General features: G+C 56.1%; 1 protein-coding gene across 1 annotated transcript in view; it reads right to left on the reverse strand.

Moving 5' to 3' along the window:
- Nucleotides 1–2,370: 2,370 nt before the first annotated feature.
- The window catches only part of VIPR2 (vasoactive intestinal peptide receptor 2), a 71,965-nt gene continuing 59,357 nt past the window's right edge, over nucleotides 2,371–14,978 (reverse strand). The window contains exons 7-13 of the mRNA XM_070369011.1: nucleotides 14,239–14,389; nucleotides 13,198–13,258; nucleotides 12,188–12,257; nucleotides 11,588–11,679; nucleotides 7,426–7,555; nucleotides 7,298–7,339; nucleotides 2,371–6,714 (exon numbers count right to left, since the gene is read on the reverse strand). Coding sequence (XP_070225112.1) covers nucleotides 6,541–6,714; nucleotides 7,298–7,339; nucleotides 7,426–7,555; nucleotides 11,588–11,679; nucleotides 12,188–12,257; nucleotides 13,198–13,258; nucleotides 14,239–14,389 — 720 coding nt within the window. The 3' untranslated portion in view covers nucleotides 2,371–6,540. The remainder of the gene's footprint in view (nucleotides 6,715–7,297; nucleotides 7,340–7,425; nucleotides 7,556–11,587; nucleotides 11,680–12,187; nucleotides 12,258–13,197; nucleotides 13,259–14,238; nucleotides 14,390–14,978) is intronic.

Genomic DNA, 14,978 nt, shown 5'->3' on the forward strand with positions numbered 1-14,978 from the left:
GGTTGCTGGGACGGCCATGTTCTCCCAGGCACCTCAGCGCCACAGCCACCCTCCAGCCCTCCTGGGGCTGCCTGCGACCTATCCTATCACCAGGGAAATTTTTAACGAAGTCCTGAATCTCTCACAGACCTCTTTCTTAAGTTACTACATCTGTGATCAACAAGCCTAAGGCGTGCCCAGGGGCTCCACGCTCTCTCTCTGCAGCTCGTCGGCTGCCTGCCTGGGGGAAGGACCATGGTTCATGCTGGCCCCCGGGGCCTGGGGCAGGGACCTCGGGGCCCGAGTGGAGGGCGTCCTTCTGTTTCAGGTGCCGCCGCCCAGCCCCTGATCACAGGTGCTGAGACCACGTCCCGCAGCCCCGGGGGCCCCGGCTGCTCTTCTTCAGCCACCTGCTCTACTCACCGCCATGTGCAGATGAGCAGCACCGGATGCGCCTCGACGTGATGGATCCGTAGGAGCTGGCTTGAGAATCACCTGATCTTTACTCCCTGGAGAGATCTAACACGGCAGCTCTCCAGGAATTCTAAGTTGAGGTTTTCTGCTTCCAAGCATGGAGGAAAGTCAGCAGGATAACGTCTAAGCAGTCTTTGGATGTTGCTGTCCATTGGAAGCACAGGAGACCCTCGCCCATTTGATTCTTTATGTCCAGAAAATCTGCCTCCTGAGTTCACAAGTCCCAGGGATGTGGGCCAGAGGAACGACTTCTGCCCTGGGCCAGATCTCTGCAAGGAACACTTCTGTAGGCAGCATGCCCGCCTCGGCCATCACCATTAATGCGGAGCGAGTGAACAGGACCTGCTTTCTGCAGTGACGCCTCAGTCCTGGGGGGCAGAGGCGACCAAGACACCATTTCTCTTAAGAGACTTAGAGTCCAGATGAGAAGCGGCACGAGCGTGTTCACGGTGAGGCTGGTGCCAAGGGAAAGGTGGTGCCTCAGGCCCCTGGGGGAGTCCTCACTCTCAGCCACGGATGGGCACCTGCCACCCACCTCAGCAAGGATTGAACCAGGCGCCGCTGCAGCTGCCGACCCTCAACACCCCCTGAAAGGAGCTCAGGGTGGGGAGAGGAACGAGGCACTCTGTGCTCCAGGAAAAACTGGCAGAACAGGTCATCAGATAGGTATTTTAGGAGCTGACTTTATGAGTCCAGTTCTTGTTATCACCTATCTAGAACACTAAAATCTTTCACGGTGATGACTGCTCCTCGTGACTAGCAGAAACCTTCTGCACAAAAAATATATGCCCGATTGTATGTACGCCCCCTTCACTGAAATCATATGTATACTGACCTTCCCTCCTACTTCTTACGAACACTCTCAGAACTATTGGAAATGCTGTCTCCTGGGCTATAGTCCTCTTTTTGCCCCCAGTAAAACTTAACCTGCAACTCTCATGTTCCGCATTTCTGGTTAGCCCAGTCTGCCGGCAGGGAGTGCAACTGCTTTGTGGGGTGGGCTGAGAACCGGGGGTCACGGTGGTGAGGGTCCCCCAGAGCACAGTGTGACCTGAAGTGCACATCAGGAAGGTCATCCTGTGGATGACTTAGGGAAAATTCGGGGGAGAAGCAGCACCAAGAGCCCAGCTAAGAAGCTGTTGGTTAACACCAACAAAATGAGGTCATAGAGGAGGGGGTGGGGGTGGCCCCCCACTTTCCTCCAGCTTCTCCATCACAAAGTCCTAAGCCTGTCTGATGAGGAGCAACCCTCCTCAGAGGGACAGAAGAGGAGGATGCTTTGCAAAGGCCCTGGGGAGGGAGCTGGGGGTGCCTCCCCGGAAATACTCCCTGACCGGCATTCACGAGTGTGTTTTGCGTGCGCACACACACACAGAACCTGGAACTATGCTTCCAGAGATGGGCCTTCTACAGTGCCAAGAACAGAGAGTCCTTGGGTTTCAGAGCAGGCTGGCAGTTTTGGAAAAATGCATTGACCCATGCCCGGGAGAGTCTGCAGGGTGACGAGTCACCTTATCACGGGGTCTTACTGTATTGTGTGACTTAAACCTGAAAGGGTTGTGATTGTATGAAGATCAGAAAACCACAAATTTTGCATATTCTGGATGCATGATCGCAATGACTGAATGATTAATACGAAAGCTTGTGTCGTTAGGCGTCCTGGGTTTACACGCCGCTTCTCATACTTTGTCGCCCATGGCATCCAGCACACAAGGATTTGTAAAACCCTAAATCGTCAAAGGTTTACCGCATGATTGCACTCATCTCACACGCTAGTAAAGTAATGCTCAAAATTCTCCAAGCCAGGCTTCAGTAATACGTGAAGAACTTCCAGATGTTCAAGCTGGTTTTAGAAAAGGCAGAGGAACCAGAGATCAAATTGCCAACATCCACTGGATCATCGAAAAAGCAAGAGAGTTCCAGAGAAACATCTATTTCTGCTTTATTGACTATGCCAAAGCCTTTGACTGTGTGGATCACAATAAACTGTGGAAAATTCTTCTATGGATGGGAATACCAGACCACCTGATCTGCCTCTTGAGAAACCTATATGCAGGTCAGGAAGCAACAGTTAGAACTGGACATGGAACAACAGACTGGTTCCAAATAGGAAAAGGAGTACGTCAAGGCTGTATATTGTCACCCTGCTTATTTAACTTTATGCAGAGTACATCATGAGAAATGCTAGGCTGGATGAAGCACAAGCTGGAATCAAGATTTCCGGGAGAAATACCAATAACCTCAGATATGCAGATGACACCACCCTTATGGCAGAAAGTGAAGAGGAACTCAAATGCCTCTTGATGACAGTGAAAGAGGAGAGTGAAAAAGTTGGCTTACAGCTCAACATTCAGAAAACGAAGACCATGGCATCTGGTCCCATCACTTCATGGGAAATAGATGGGGAAACAGTGGAAACAGTGTCAGACTATTTTTTTGGGCTCCAAAATCACTGCAGATGGTGATTGCAGCCATGAAATTAAAAGACGCTTACTCCTTGGAAGAAAAGTTATGACCAACTTGGACAGCATATTCAAAAGCAGAGACATTACTTTGCCAACAAAGGTTCGTCTAGTCAAGGCTATGGTTTTTCCAGTGGTCATGTATGGATGTGAGAGTTGGACTGTGAAGAAAGTTGAGCCGAAGAATTGATGCTTTTGATCTGTGGTGTTGGAGAAGACTCTTGAGAGTCCCTTGGACTGCAGGGAGATCCAACCAGTCCATTCTGAAGGAGATCAGTCCTGGGTGTTCATTGGAAGGACTGATGCAGAAGCTGAAACTTCAATATTTTGGCCGCCTCATGTGAAGAGTTGACTCATTGGAAAGGATGCTGATGCTGGGAGGGATTGGGGGCAGAAGGAGAAGGGGAGGCCAGAGGATGAGATGGCTGGATGGCATCATCGACTCGATGGACATGAGTTTGAGTGAATTCTGGGAGTTGGTGATGGACAGGGAAGCCTGGCGTGCTGCAATTCATGGGGTCGCAAAGAATCAGACACGACTGAGCCACTGAACTAAACTGAACTGAAATCTCCCAAGGAGAGACTGGAACTGCTCAGCCTCCTTTTTTTGTGATTATATTCCAATAGTTTGCATCCCCTGTGGTGCAGTGCCAGTGGTTGAATATAAGCAGCTTTAACAACGATACCAGTGACAGCTCTGGGTCAGTGTTGGCACTGAGGCCTGTTGTCCCGGGCTCCAGTCAGGACGGCCCGGGAGGTGGGACTGCTGTCAGGAGCAAGGGGACCTCCAGCCACCTCTGCCCACTCCCCTGTCCTCATTAAAGCTTTAGAGAGGAGAGGAAGTGACAGGCTCTTTTCCTTCCATCTTCCAAAGAGCATGCTTCTGTATAAAAGATGCCCTAAATCCTTTGTTGATGTACACAAGCTGAGCGCGCTTCTTGGAGGGCTCATGGCCAGTGACGCAAACAGGTGACAGATGCACATCGTCCACAGTCTATGCTGAGTCTCGCCCCCGTTTCCAAGAATAAACACATTAATCTGTAAACTTTCAGCAGGGCCTGAGTCAGGTAGGCCGGCCACCTGGAGCAGCGGCTGGCTCCCTGACGCCTGCATCAGTGGGTCGGGCTGAGGCTCAGGACCAAAGGAAAAGCTTTCCGTAAAGAAGAGATGCTCACCGTCCTCAAGACTGAGGACAGGCAGATTGGAGTGAAGAGAGAAGGGAAGCCCAGCGATGCGTCAACCACAGCTCGGCCAGAGCGGTACTGCTCCCACCTCTTCCTGGGCCACGCCTGCCGGGAGCCCAGCGCATGCGCAGGGTCCCCGACTTCCGGGCCGGGTGTGCGGGAGTGCTGGCGCAGACGCAGAGGCGCTCAGACGCTCATGAGCGGGGTGGGGTGGGGTGGAATAAACCTGGCGTGTGTGCAACGGAGACTCACGCAGCTGTTAGGGGTGAGTCCGCACACATCTAGACAGGCAAGATCCACACACGTCTGACCCAATGGAAAGGCAAGTTGCAGAAATGTCTGTACAATATAACGTACTCTCCACGAGGAAGAGAAGAAAGAGTGTGAGAGAGGGAGAGAAGTTTGCATGGGCCCAGAAGAAAATGTCGGGAAAACACCACGCACTCATGATGGTAATATTGAGTTCCCGAGCGGTGAGAGGCAGATGGCGGATGGAATTCACAGCTTTTTCACTTTTTAGCTAATATCTGCCTCTGATGTTTGAGCTTTGGTAGCTCCTCTGAATAGCTTCTCTAGTCTGAAAATGGCACCACTGGAAAAAACTGCCGTTCTTGATACGAAAGGAAGGCGCTGGCTGTTTCCGTCTATAGAGGTGGCGTCTTCTGCAAAGTGGCCCCTGGGCACACACCCGCCCCCACGGTGTGCGTTCATTTCAGTTCCCCAAGTCTGGGACAGACCTGATGCGAGTCCTCACGAAGGTCCTTCCACCAGCAGACATCTGACAGAGTCCTGTCACCTGGAGCCTGGGGCTCTTAGAAACCACCAGGGGAGGGTCTCCGCTCGTTTCTAAGTCTTCTCTAGCTCTGCCTCTGGAGATCGCAGGTGCGATGCCTTGGCGCTGTGCGATATTCCCCTTGGAATGAGGCGGTTTGACTGAGCATGGGGTTTATTAGAAATAGATTTTGTCTATCTGTGGTACAAATGCCACAGTTAGGAGTTTGCTCGCAGAAGGCACGCACACACGCACGCACACACACGAGAGCACGTGTGTGCTCAGCCCTGCCCTGGTGAGCAGGTCCCCAGGTTCCATGGAGCGGGGGTGTGTGTCTTGGGAGCGGCAGCCCCCTCCCCACGTCCAGGGGTGCCAGGAGCCCCTGCATGGACCAGGCCTGTAAGGAGCAGTCCCGACTGGTGCCAGTGCCCGGGAGGCGATGGCGTCCAGAGGCCTGAGCTGCCGTCCGCCCGCCCCCACCAGCCCACCCTCCGCCGGAGCTCCTCTTCACAGGCGGGAAGGCTTCCTCCGAACGTCCTCAGGATGTTGATGCTATCAGAGTCAGCCAGCAACAGACACGAAATGGGTTTTATTCAAGCGGCCACTCACGGCGGCTGGGGCACACTCCAGGCACACGTTTACAGCACTTTGCAATGACACGTTGGGCGCTTCGGTCACCTCTGTCCTGCTAACGGGGAGTGACAGGCAGTCTCCCCCCTGCTCCCATTGGGCCGGACCACCAGTCCTAGGCTCGTGGCCTTGGCTCCGGCAGCTGACAGACCCCCGGGTGCTCATCCAGCACCCCCGCCATACGGCGGCCCTGAGAGGCTTGCTCGCTGTCTGAGCTGGGATTCCGCTGCCGGGCCCCCCGCGGCTGCCCCAGGCTCTGGGCCAGGCTCCTCTCACCGGGGGCCGGGCACACCCCCAGGGGGCCTCTGCTGGGTGACAAGCCTCCCAGTCTTGCCCAGGCTGTCCAGCCTACTCCTCAGCCCAGCCCTGCGCCCCGACCCCGCTGCCCAGCGCCGGCCATCCTGACGACAGGCACCCACGCTCAGGTCTGTGATGCCCCAAGACAAAGGCTCCATGGCCTTGTTGGTAAGGGGGGCCTGATGTCACAGAGCGGCTGGAGAACTGAGCACAGCAGCAGAGAGGCGAGAGTCCCGATGTGGCGTGAGCAGGGCGGGGCCGCGGGGCACCCAGGGGTATGAGGCAAGGGGCCCAGCTGGGCTTGCAGGAGGCTCCCTGGAAGCCTCGGAGGGGGTGGAGGCCCACATGTCCCGCACCCAGCGGGGTGGACCGCCCCTGTGACTAGGGGTGGGAGACCAGCGGTGGAGGTCATGCAGAGACGGGGTAACCACGTCCCTGAGGGCCAGCGCCCCAGCTCAGGCCTGCGCCCCCCGAGAACTGGCGCTGAGATCAGAAACCCCTTCCTTCTTCCACAGTCGCTGGACCCAAGCCCTGGGTTCCACCACTGTGGTCTTTGTTAGTCTCTTTGGAAATGGGCGTGTCTGCCAAACATGTGAAGTACAAAGTGCCCGGCTGCTGGCGTTTGACAATCGTGAGCTTTAAGTCCCGGGTGTTTTGAGGTCCCCCAGTCCCCCGGGGGCTCAGCTAGGCCCGGCTCCGGGGGGTCAGCGCCGAGTCCGCTCGGGCCCCCACTGAGGCACCCTTAGATGACTGAGGTCTCCGTCTGCAGCAGGGACGGGGCCCGGGAGCCGCGGGGGCCCTGCAGGGCGCCGTCGGAGCCGGTCCTGGAGATGGACGAGCTGTGCAGCCGGTAGTCCCGGGCAGAGGGCCGGCTGGGCCACAGGCCGCGCCACGTGCGTCTCAGCTCGCTCTGCACCTGGAGCGGGGCACGGTCGCACGGGCTCAGCGGGCGGGAGCCGGGGGCCTGCAGCCCCAGAGCAAATCTCCCCCTGTGGCCCGCTTCTGGGTGTGGAAGCTGTGATATCCGTGGACGGAGTCAGGCGGGCTTGGGAACCAGGAGGGGACAGGGACGCGGGGAGTGCCAGAGAAGAGTGCTCTGACCTGGAGCCGGAGGCAGCTGAGACGCACGGGAGGGCTGAGCAGAGAGCTATGAGCACTGGCAGTGGCATTGACCCCGGCAGGGTGACCCCCAGAAGGTGGGCCCACTCCAGATCTTTTCAAGTGAAGTCGGTCAGTTGTGTCCAACTCTTTTGTGACCCCATGGACTGTAGCTCACCAGGCTCCTCCGTCCATGGATTTTCCAGGCAAGAATACTGGAGTGGGTTGCCATGTCCTTCTCCAGGGGAGCTTCCTAACCCAGGGATCGAACCCGGGGCTCTCGCGTTGGAGGTGGATTCTTTACTGTCTGAGCCCCCAGGGAAGCAGGTCCTTTAGGGGTGTTTTAAGGAATCCCCCACGAGCCGGGAGCCTATGCTTCCCTGGGAGGCCAAGGGACTCACCTCGCTGTTGAGGAAGCAGTAGAGAACCGCCACCACCAGGCCCTGAAAGGGAGAAGGTACTGGTCAGAGGCCACCGGTCCACCCCCCGCCACCCCCACCCCCGGGACTCGTGGCCCCGCCCGCCGCACCTGAAAGGATCCGAGGCACAACTCGAACAGAATCTGGTACTTGGAGGAGATGCGGATGGGAAAGACAGCGAACACCATGTAGTGGACTCCAAACAGCGGGATGAGCAGCAGGGTGGACTTGGCCAGCCTCCTGCAGCGGAGAGAGTGGTCATGCTCTGGGCAACCGAGGGCCTCCCTACGCAGCCACACCTCTGCCCATCCCAGGAGAGTGTGCAAAAGCAGGGGCAAGCACCACTCTGCCCCACAGAGCAGCAAAGCCCTCTCGGGAATCTTGGCCAATCGGAAAGGGCGGCACTGGTCTGAGCAGGTCAGACAGCCCTGTGTGTCCCTCGTTTAGAAGCAGAGACGGGGCAAGCATCCCCAGCATCCAGAGGATGGGGCGAGTTTTAGTTTCAGATCCAAAGAGCAGATGCTGCAAGGCTGCCCCTGGGCACAAGTGAGACCGTGTCCCCCTGACGGCCATGGACAGGTCCTGCGGGCGACCCTGCTGTGGGGCCCAGACATCTGAGGAGTGGGAGAGCTTGGACCCTATTTCACTTCCCTGCCGGGGAGCTCTTACCCTCTTAACCAAAGAGCAGACTTTCTTCTCACTGCAGTGGTGTTGAAAGCAAGACAGCTGAACTCAGTCCTACTTGCCCCCAAGCCTGTCCCACACCCCAACCAGGTACAGGTCATTTCCGCTAAGTCAGCATTTCCCAGGCCCCAGCACCGGCCCCGGCACCGCCCGAGGCCATGCTGAAGCGGGCCTCCTCCGACTCAGCGTCTGGGTCTCAGTGCTGAGTCCTTCTTCAAGTGCACAGAGGTGCTGCAGCTGCTGAGCAGAACCCCCTCGGAGAAACTGCTGTGAGCCAGGGACTCTCACAGCTGCACACAAGAGTCATCGGGGGGGCTCTTCAGACTTGGAATCCAAACTGCACCCCATCCAGTTACGTCAGGTCTCTTCGGGTGACCTGGCCTCTTCCCGGGGGAGTCCCCGTGGCTGTATCTGATGCAGTGACCCCACCACGGTCTGAGGGTCAGGAGCCCTGGGGTCACCGGGAGGACGGGCAGGCAGGCAGGGGCTGGGCCCCCTCATGACCCCAGCAACGAGCCACCACCCGGATGACCAGCCTCATCCTGGCAACGTGGAGGGAACCAAGGGAGGGGTGCCTCCGGCTCCTCCCCACCTGCTCTGCTGGGTTGGCACCACCCAGTACTTGGGAAGACCCTGATGCTGGGAGAGATCGAAAGCGGGAGGAGAAGGGGATGACAGAGGATGAGATGGTTGGATGGCATCACCAACTCAATGGACATGAGTTTGAGAAAACTCCAGGAGATAGTGAAGGACAGGCAGCCTGGCGTGCTGCAGTCCATGGAGTCACAAACAGTTGGACACAACTGAGCGACTGAATTAACTGAACCGAATACTCAGAAAGAAGTCACCACTTTGCTGACGTGTTTTGAGACACCTACAGAGTTCACAAGGGGTTTCCTTGTATTGGGTGATCTGCACAAGCTCTGCCCCAGCTGCACGCGTGACCAGGGCCTCGCTGGGCGGGGAGGCCTCAGGACCCCCCACCAGCATGTACAGGCCTGACCGTCTGACCATAGCACATGGCAGTCTCGCGGGCTTCAGCACCGCGGCCGGTGTCCACCCGGCAAGTGAGGCTGAGGTTCTGCAGGAAGCAGCCCATTAGGCAGATGTCAGAGAGACCTGCCTGGACTCCTGCAGTTGAGACTCTGCTGGTCTCTAGAAAGGGGGCTTAGAGGTGGGACTCCTGTGCCTGGGGATCTGCCACTTCTGTTATGAGATGGAGACAGAAAACACACCAAAATACAGCCAGGCGAGCATCACAGATGTGCTCTGCCTTTTTTGTTATTCTGAAAAAAGAGTAGATTCTATTATCCGCATCTTCGGGGTCTGCAATTCCCGCCCCCGTTTGCCTGAACCCAAGGCTGGACCAGCTGCACCAGCCCCTCCACACTGGACTAGTTTTAGTTACACTCGAGTCGCAGACTTTATTTTTCTTTATAAATTCTTGATAGATTTACAGAGTCTTCCAGTTCCTTTACAGAGTTCTCAGTCCTCGTTAATTAGCTGGATGAGGGTGGGTGATTACTTAAACTCTGCTCTCTTTCTAATGAGGGAGATGATATCCACCTTTCTGTTACCATTCAGGCAACAAACACCAGTTCAGTTCAGTCGCTCAGTCGTGTCCGACTCTTTGCGACCCCAGGAATCACAGCACGCCAGGCTTCCCTGTCCATCACCAACGCCCGGAGTTCACTCAGACTAACATCCATCGAGTCGGTGATGCCATCCAGCCATCTCATCCTCTGGCCTCCCCTTCTCCTCCTGCCCCCAATCCCTCCCAGCATCAGAGTCTTTTCCAATGAGTCAACTCTTCACATGAGGTGGCCAAAGTACTGGAGTTTCAGCTTTAGCATCAGTCTTTCCAAAGAACACCCAGGGCTGATCTCCTTTAGGATGGCCTGGTTGGATCTCCTTGCAGTCCAAGGGATTCTCAAGAGTCTTCTCCAACACCACAGTTCAAAAGCATCAATTCTTCAGCACTCAGCTTTCTTCACAGTCCAACTCTCACATCCATACATGACCACTGGAAAAATCATAGCCTTGACTAGACAGACCTTTGTTAGCAAAGTGATGTCTCTGCTTTTCAGTATGATGTCTAGGTTGGTCATAACTTTTCTTCCAAGGAGTAAGCATCTTTTAATTTCATGGCTGCAGTCACCATCTGCAGTGATTTTGGAGCCCCCCAAAATAAAGTCTGACACTGTTCCCACTGTTTCCCCACCTATTTCCCATGAAGTGATGGGACCAGATGCCATGGTCTTCGTTTTCTGAATGTTGAGCTTTAAGCCAACTTTTTCATTCTACACTTTCACTTTCATCAAGAGGCTTTTTAGTTCCTCTTCACTTTCTGCCAGAAGGGTGGTGTCATTTGCATATCTGAGGTTATTGATAGTTCTCCCGGCAATCTTGATTCCAGCTTGTGCTTCTTCCAGCCCAGCCTTTCTCATGATGTACTCTGCACAGAAGTTAAATAAGCAGGGTGACAATATACAGCCTTGATGTACTCCTTTTCCTATTTGGAAACAGTCTGTTGTTCCATGTCCAGTTCTAACTGTTGCTTCCTGACCTGCATATAGGTTTCTCAAGAGGCAGATCAGGTGGTCTGGTATTCCCATCTATCAGACTTTTCCACAGTTTATTGTGATCCACACAGTCAAAGGCTTTGGCATAGTCAATAAAGCAGAAATAGGTGTTTTTCTGGAACTCTCTTGCTTTTTCGATGATCCAGCGGATGTTGGCAATTTGATCTCTGGTTCCTCTGCCTTTTCTAAAACCAGCTTGAACATTAGGAAGTTCATGGTTCACATATCGCTGAAGCCTGGCTTGGAGAATTTTGAGCATTACTTTACTAGCATGTGAGATGAGTGCAATTGTGTGGTAGTTTGAGCATTCTTTGGCATTGCTTTTCTTTGGGACTGGAATGAAAACTGACCTTTTCCAGTCCTGTGGCCACTGCTGAGTTTTCCAAATTTGCTGGCATATTGAGTGCAGCACTTTCACAGCATCATCTTTCAGGATTTGAAATAGCTCAACTGGAATTCCATCACCTCCACTAGCTTTGTTTGTAGTGATGCTTTCTAAGGCCCACTTGACTTCCCATTCCAGGATGTCTGGCTCTAGGTCAGTGATCACACCATCGTGATTATCTTGGTCGTGAAGATAATCTGAGTCGTTATTAAGTACAAGGCCCACATGAGGTGTTGCCTGGACCCTGTGGTCAGACAGGGAAGACAGAACCAAATATAAAATGCAAAGACGTGTGGCCAAGGAGAAAGGTCAGGGTACAAAAGAGGAGAGTGGACAGACACTTGGATACCCAGCTCTCCAGAGGCTGTGCACACTGGCGGCAAGGGAAGCACCCAGCCTGAACAATGGCCTTGGCGACGCTGCCCTTGGACAGGTCACTCCAAGTCTAGGGGTCCCTGTAAATTGGCCCAGGGCACACTCCTGTGGCTAAAGGAGACGACGTGGGGTCATGTGTGGGTCCCCAGGCCCCAGTTTCTCTGCTCTGCACACACGTACTCCAAGTTGTCAGGCCGCGTGCGGCTGCTGAGGGTGGTTCGGAGCTGGCTCAAAACACATACTCACTTGTACTGTGACTGGTCGTTGCCACCGACATCTGGGGACGTCAACTTCTGCAGTAAAATTCGTATAATGCTAACAAAAAGGATGAAATTGACCTGCACAAAAAGAGATGACATTTCAGGGTGTGAAGTCCCCCTGCAAGGGAGGCGGCGAGGCCAGGATGTCTGCAGCTCAGCCTCGCCCAAAATGGGGCTCCGGGCCCCACTGGCTCAGGAGCGCCAGTGCCCTGCCCAGTCGGGTCTGCTCCCCCTGCCCGCCCCCCAGGTCAGAGCAGGGCAGTCTGTCTGTGGCGTCACCTATGTGTTGACCCCAGGCTGCAGCAGTTTAGTTGAGAACATTAAGACGTGCATTCCACAGATGGAAATCCAGTTCAGATCCAAGGCTGCACACTTTGGGGAGCTGACTGTGCCCCCCTCCAAAGGTGCATCTCCCTCTTGCCCTCCCCTTCCTCCTGACGGTGGGCCGAGCCACCTGTGGTAGAGCTCAGCCTGGGATTCTTGTCTCGAGAGGCTGAGTGGAACGGGGCCGTCTGTATTCACCACAGGGCTCTCTGCCCAAGTGCAGCCTGGTGGTAACTCAGGTTTCCACACAGAAGTCACTTACTATAATAGAAATTAAAATTGGTGTTCGTATAACCCACCAAGGAACACTGTGGTCATTGGTATCCCAGCAACTATTGAAGAAAGAGAAGGAAAATCACATTATCACGGATTCCATCTACAAACGAAGCATAGGAGGATAACACAGGCCTGTGGCTGCACCCCTTCGAAGGGGCTTGCCAAACCAGCCGGCACCCCCCACCCCGCCACGATGAACCCCTGACTCACAGGTTTGTTGGGTGGTCCCTCCTGACCGCCACGCCCTGTCTCCGGGAGGAAGCTGGGACAGCAGGCTTGTACAACGCCCCCCGATTGCCTGTTAACTCACACCCCTCCCAGCAGAACAGACCCACCCTTGCTCTGGAGCCTGGCTGGTTCCGACAGGAGGGTGTGGAGTCCTGGAACTCAGTGTGGCCTGTCTAGACCTGCAGCCCCGGCCTCCCCTGCAGGTAGAGGCCCACGGCAGTGAGTGAGCAAGACTGAGCTGGAGAGCTGCCCAAAGAGCCAGGGACAGAAGCACACCAATAAACTGGACCTGTGTGAGCGCCAAGCTTGGGGTGTTTGTTACTGGCAGGGGGCGGCTGGGAGGGGGCGGCAGGTGGACCCGGGCCTGCACGAGGCACAGCAGCTGCTGGGCTCCATGGTGGGAGCTGGGGTGCCTCAGGCTAGGCACGGCCTGCCCCACCGTGCACACAGCAGAAGCCTCTGGGCCTGGCCCAGCCGCAGGGCCTCAGAGGGCTGAGCCCGGATGCCCTCCTGCTGGGCTCCCACTTGGCTCCGGGCCACACGTCTCCCTGAGACGTGGCTCTGTCTCTGCCTGGCAGACCCTAGGCCCCGCTCCACGGCCAGCCCCCATTCAGCTCCACCTGCTCCGTGGCACCTGTCCGAGGTCCCCACCCTGAGTCGCCCCCTGAGCGTCCAGAGGCTGCCTTCTGCCTAGACACAAAGCTGCCCTCTGGCTCGCCAGGCCCTCTGTCAGCGGCGCTCCCCCTCAGCCACAGGCACAGCACTCACCCCGTGTCCTCCAGCAAGAGCCGAGCCACAGTCCACGCACCCGTGCAGACAGTGGGGATGCCTGCAGAGAGACACCCGGTCACCCCGGCCTGGCGCTGGCCACCTGGACCAGCCCAATGGGGACGCACACGGGAGCCTTCGTGAGCCCCCTGCCAGCAGGGACAAGGGCTTTCTGACGGACAGATTAATGGAAACTCTTCATAAATATGGAGAAGGCAATGGCACCCCACTCCAGTACTCTTGCCTGGAAAATCCCATGGACAGAGGAGCCTGGTGGGCTGCTGTCTACGGGGTTGCACAGAGTTGGACATGATTGAAGTGACTTGGCGGCGGCGGCAGCAGCTTCATAAATACACACAGGCTTACCCTCACGCCTTACTAAGCAGTGAAGATAATTAAATACGAGTTTGAAGGCTTCACAGGCCTGAAACGCATGTGTTTCTGGATGTTGGTACCAACGTGCTGGAGAGGCTGTGTCCCGACTTGGCAGAGACCTGAAGGGGCGCCCCTCACTGCGAAGGTGGGGCCCGCAGCTTCACCCCTTTCCGATTCCAGCTTAGGCAGAGCCCCACTGATGAGCACGTTAGGGGGACCTCGCTGGGGATGGTCTCCCTGCTCCTTCTCCCAGGCCCCTTCTTTCTGGTTCTCCCCTGACCCCCCGCCTCGGTTGGGGTTCACCCCAGGAATGAGAGTCACAGTGGTTTTAAACCAGGTTCTAGGGCTTCCCTGGTAGCTCAGCTGGTAAAGAATCCTCCTGCAACGTGGGATACCTGGGTTCAATCCCTGGGTCGGGAAGATACCCTGGAGAAGGGAAAGGCTACCCACTCCAGTAAGAATACTTAGAATTCCATGGACTGTGTAGTCCATGGGGTTGCAATGAGTCCGACACGACTGAGCAACTTTCACTTTCATTTCCTGGCTCCCAAAACATTAAGGTGTTGACTCCCTTCCTCCGGGGCAGCCCAGGGTTTTTCTGAGCGGAGAGGGTCTCTGTGGGTAGGTCCGAGCCAGGGGCACCTGGCAGGCAGGGGGAGTCCTCACCCCATCCGATCAGGAGGTAGGCCCGGAAGCGCCGGCCGGGGGCGAAGCTGACGGCGAGCAGGGTGTGGAGGTAGAGCCCCTCCACCAGCAGCCAGTAGAAGTTGGCCGTGATGCAGTACTGGAACAGGACCAGGCTCAGCTTGCAGCCCACCTGCACGGGGAGGGCCGCGTGAGCGCGCGCCACAGGCCCGGCTCCGGCCCCGCTGCGCAAGGAGCGCGGAGGTGCCTCCCGGAGGCGCGAGCGTGTGCGTGTGCGCGTCCGGCGAGGCCTGCAACCTGCGGAGGGCGACACGGGCCGGGCAGACGCACACCACGCCCGAGGGGACGGTCACCCTGGGTGACGCGTGAGGCCCGGCCCCCCTCCCCCGGCCGCCTCGTCCCCACTAACCCTCCGCTCACTCCCACTTCCCTCCTCTCTCCCTGCTCACTGTGGACTCTTAACAAGAGACAAGAAGTAAAGGAAAAAACAAGAGAAACCACCAAACAAAATGTTTCCTCAGGTGTTTAGAAAGGGGAAATTTAGGCTTTAGGTCACTAAGCTTATATAAATGCACCGAAAACAACCCCCCAGCACGTTTAGTATTCTGTATCTTTACAGCCTGCAGCCCAGATACATACTTGTGGACGGATGGGCTGGATACACGAAGACGTGCGGATAGACCCGCGCACGTGCACTTGGTGGGCGGGCAAGAAACGCCTGGCAGCCCTTCAGGCAGGCGCGGCTGCACATCTCCAGGCCG

The sequence above is a fragment of the Bos mutus genome, chromosome 4 (assembly GCF_027580195.1).
Source record: "Bos mutus isolate GX-2022 chromosome 4, NWIPB_WYAK_1.1, whole genome shotgun sequence".
Lineage (NCBI taxonomy): Eukaryota > Metazoa > Chordata > Mammalia > Artiodactyla > Bovidae > Bos > Bos mutus.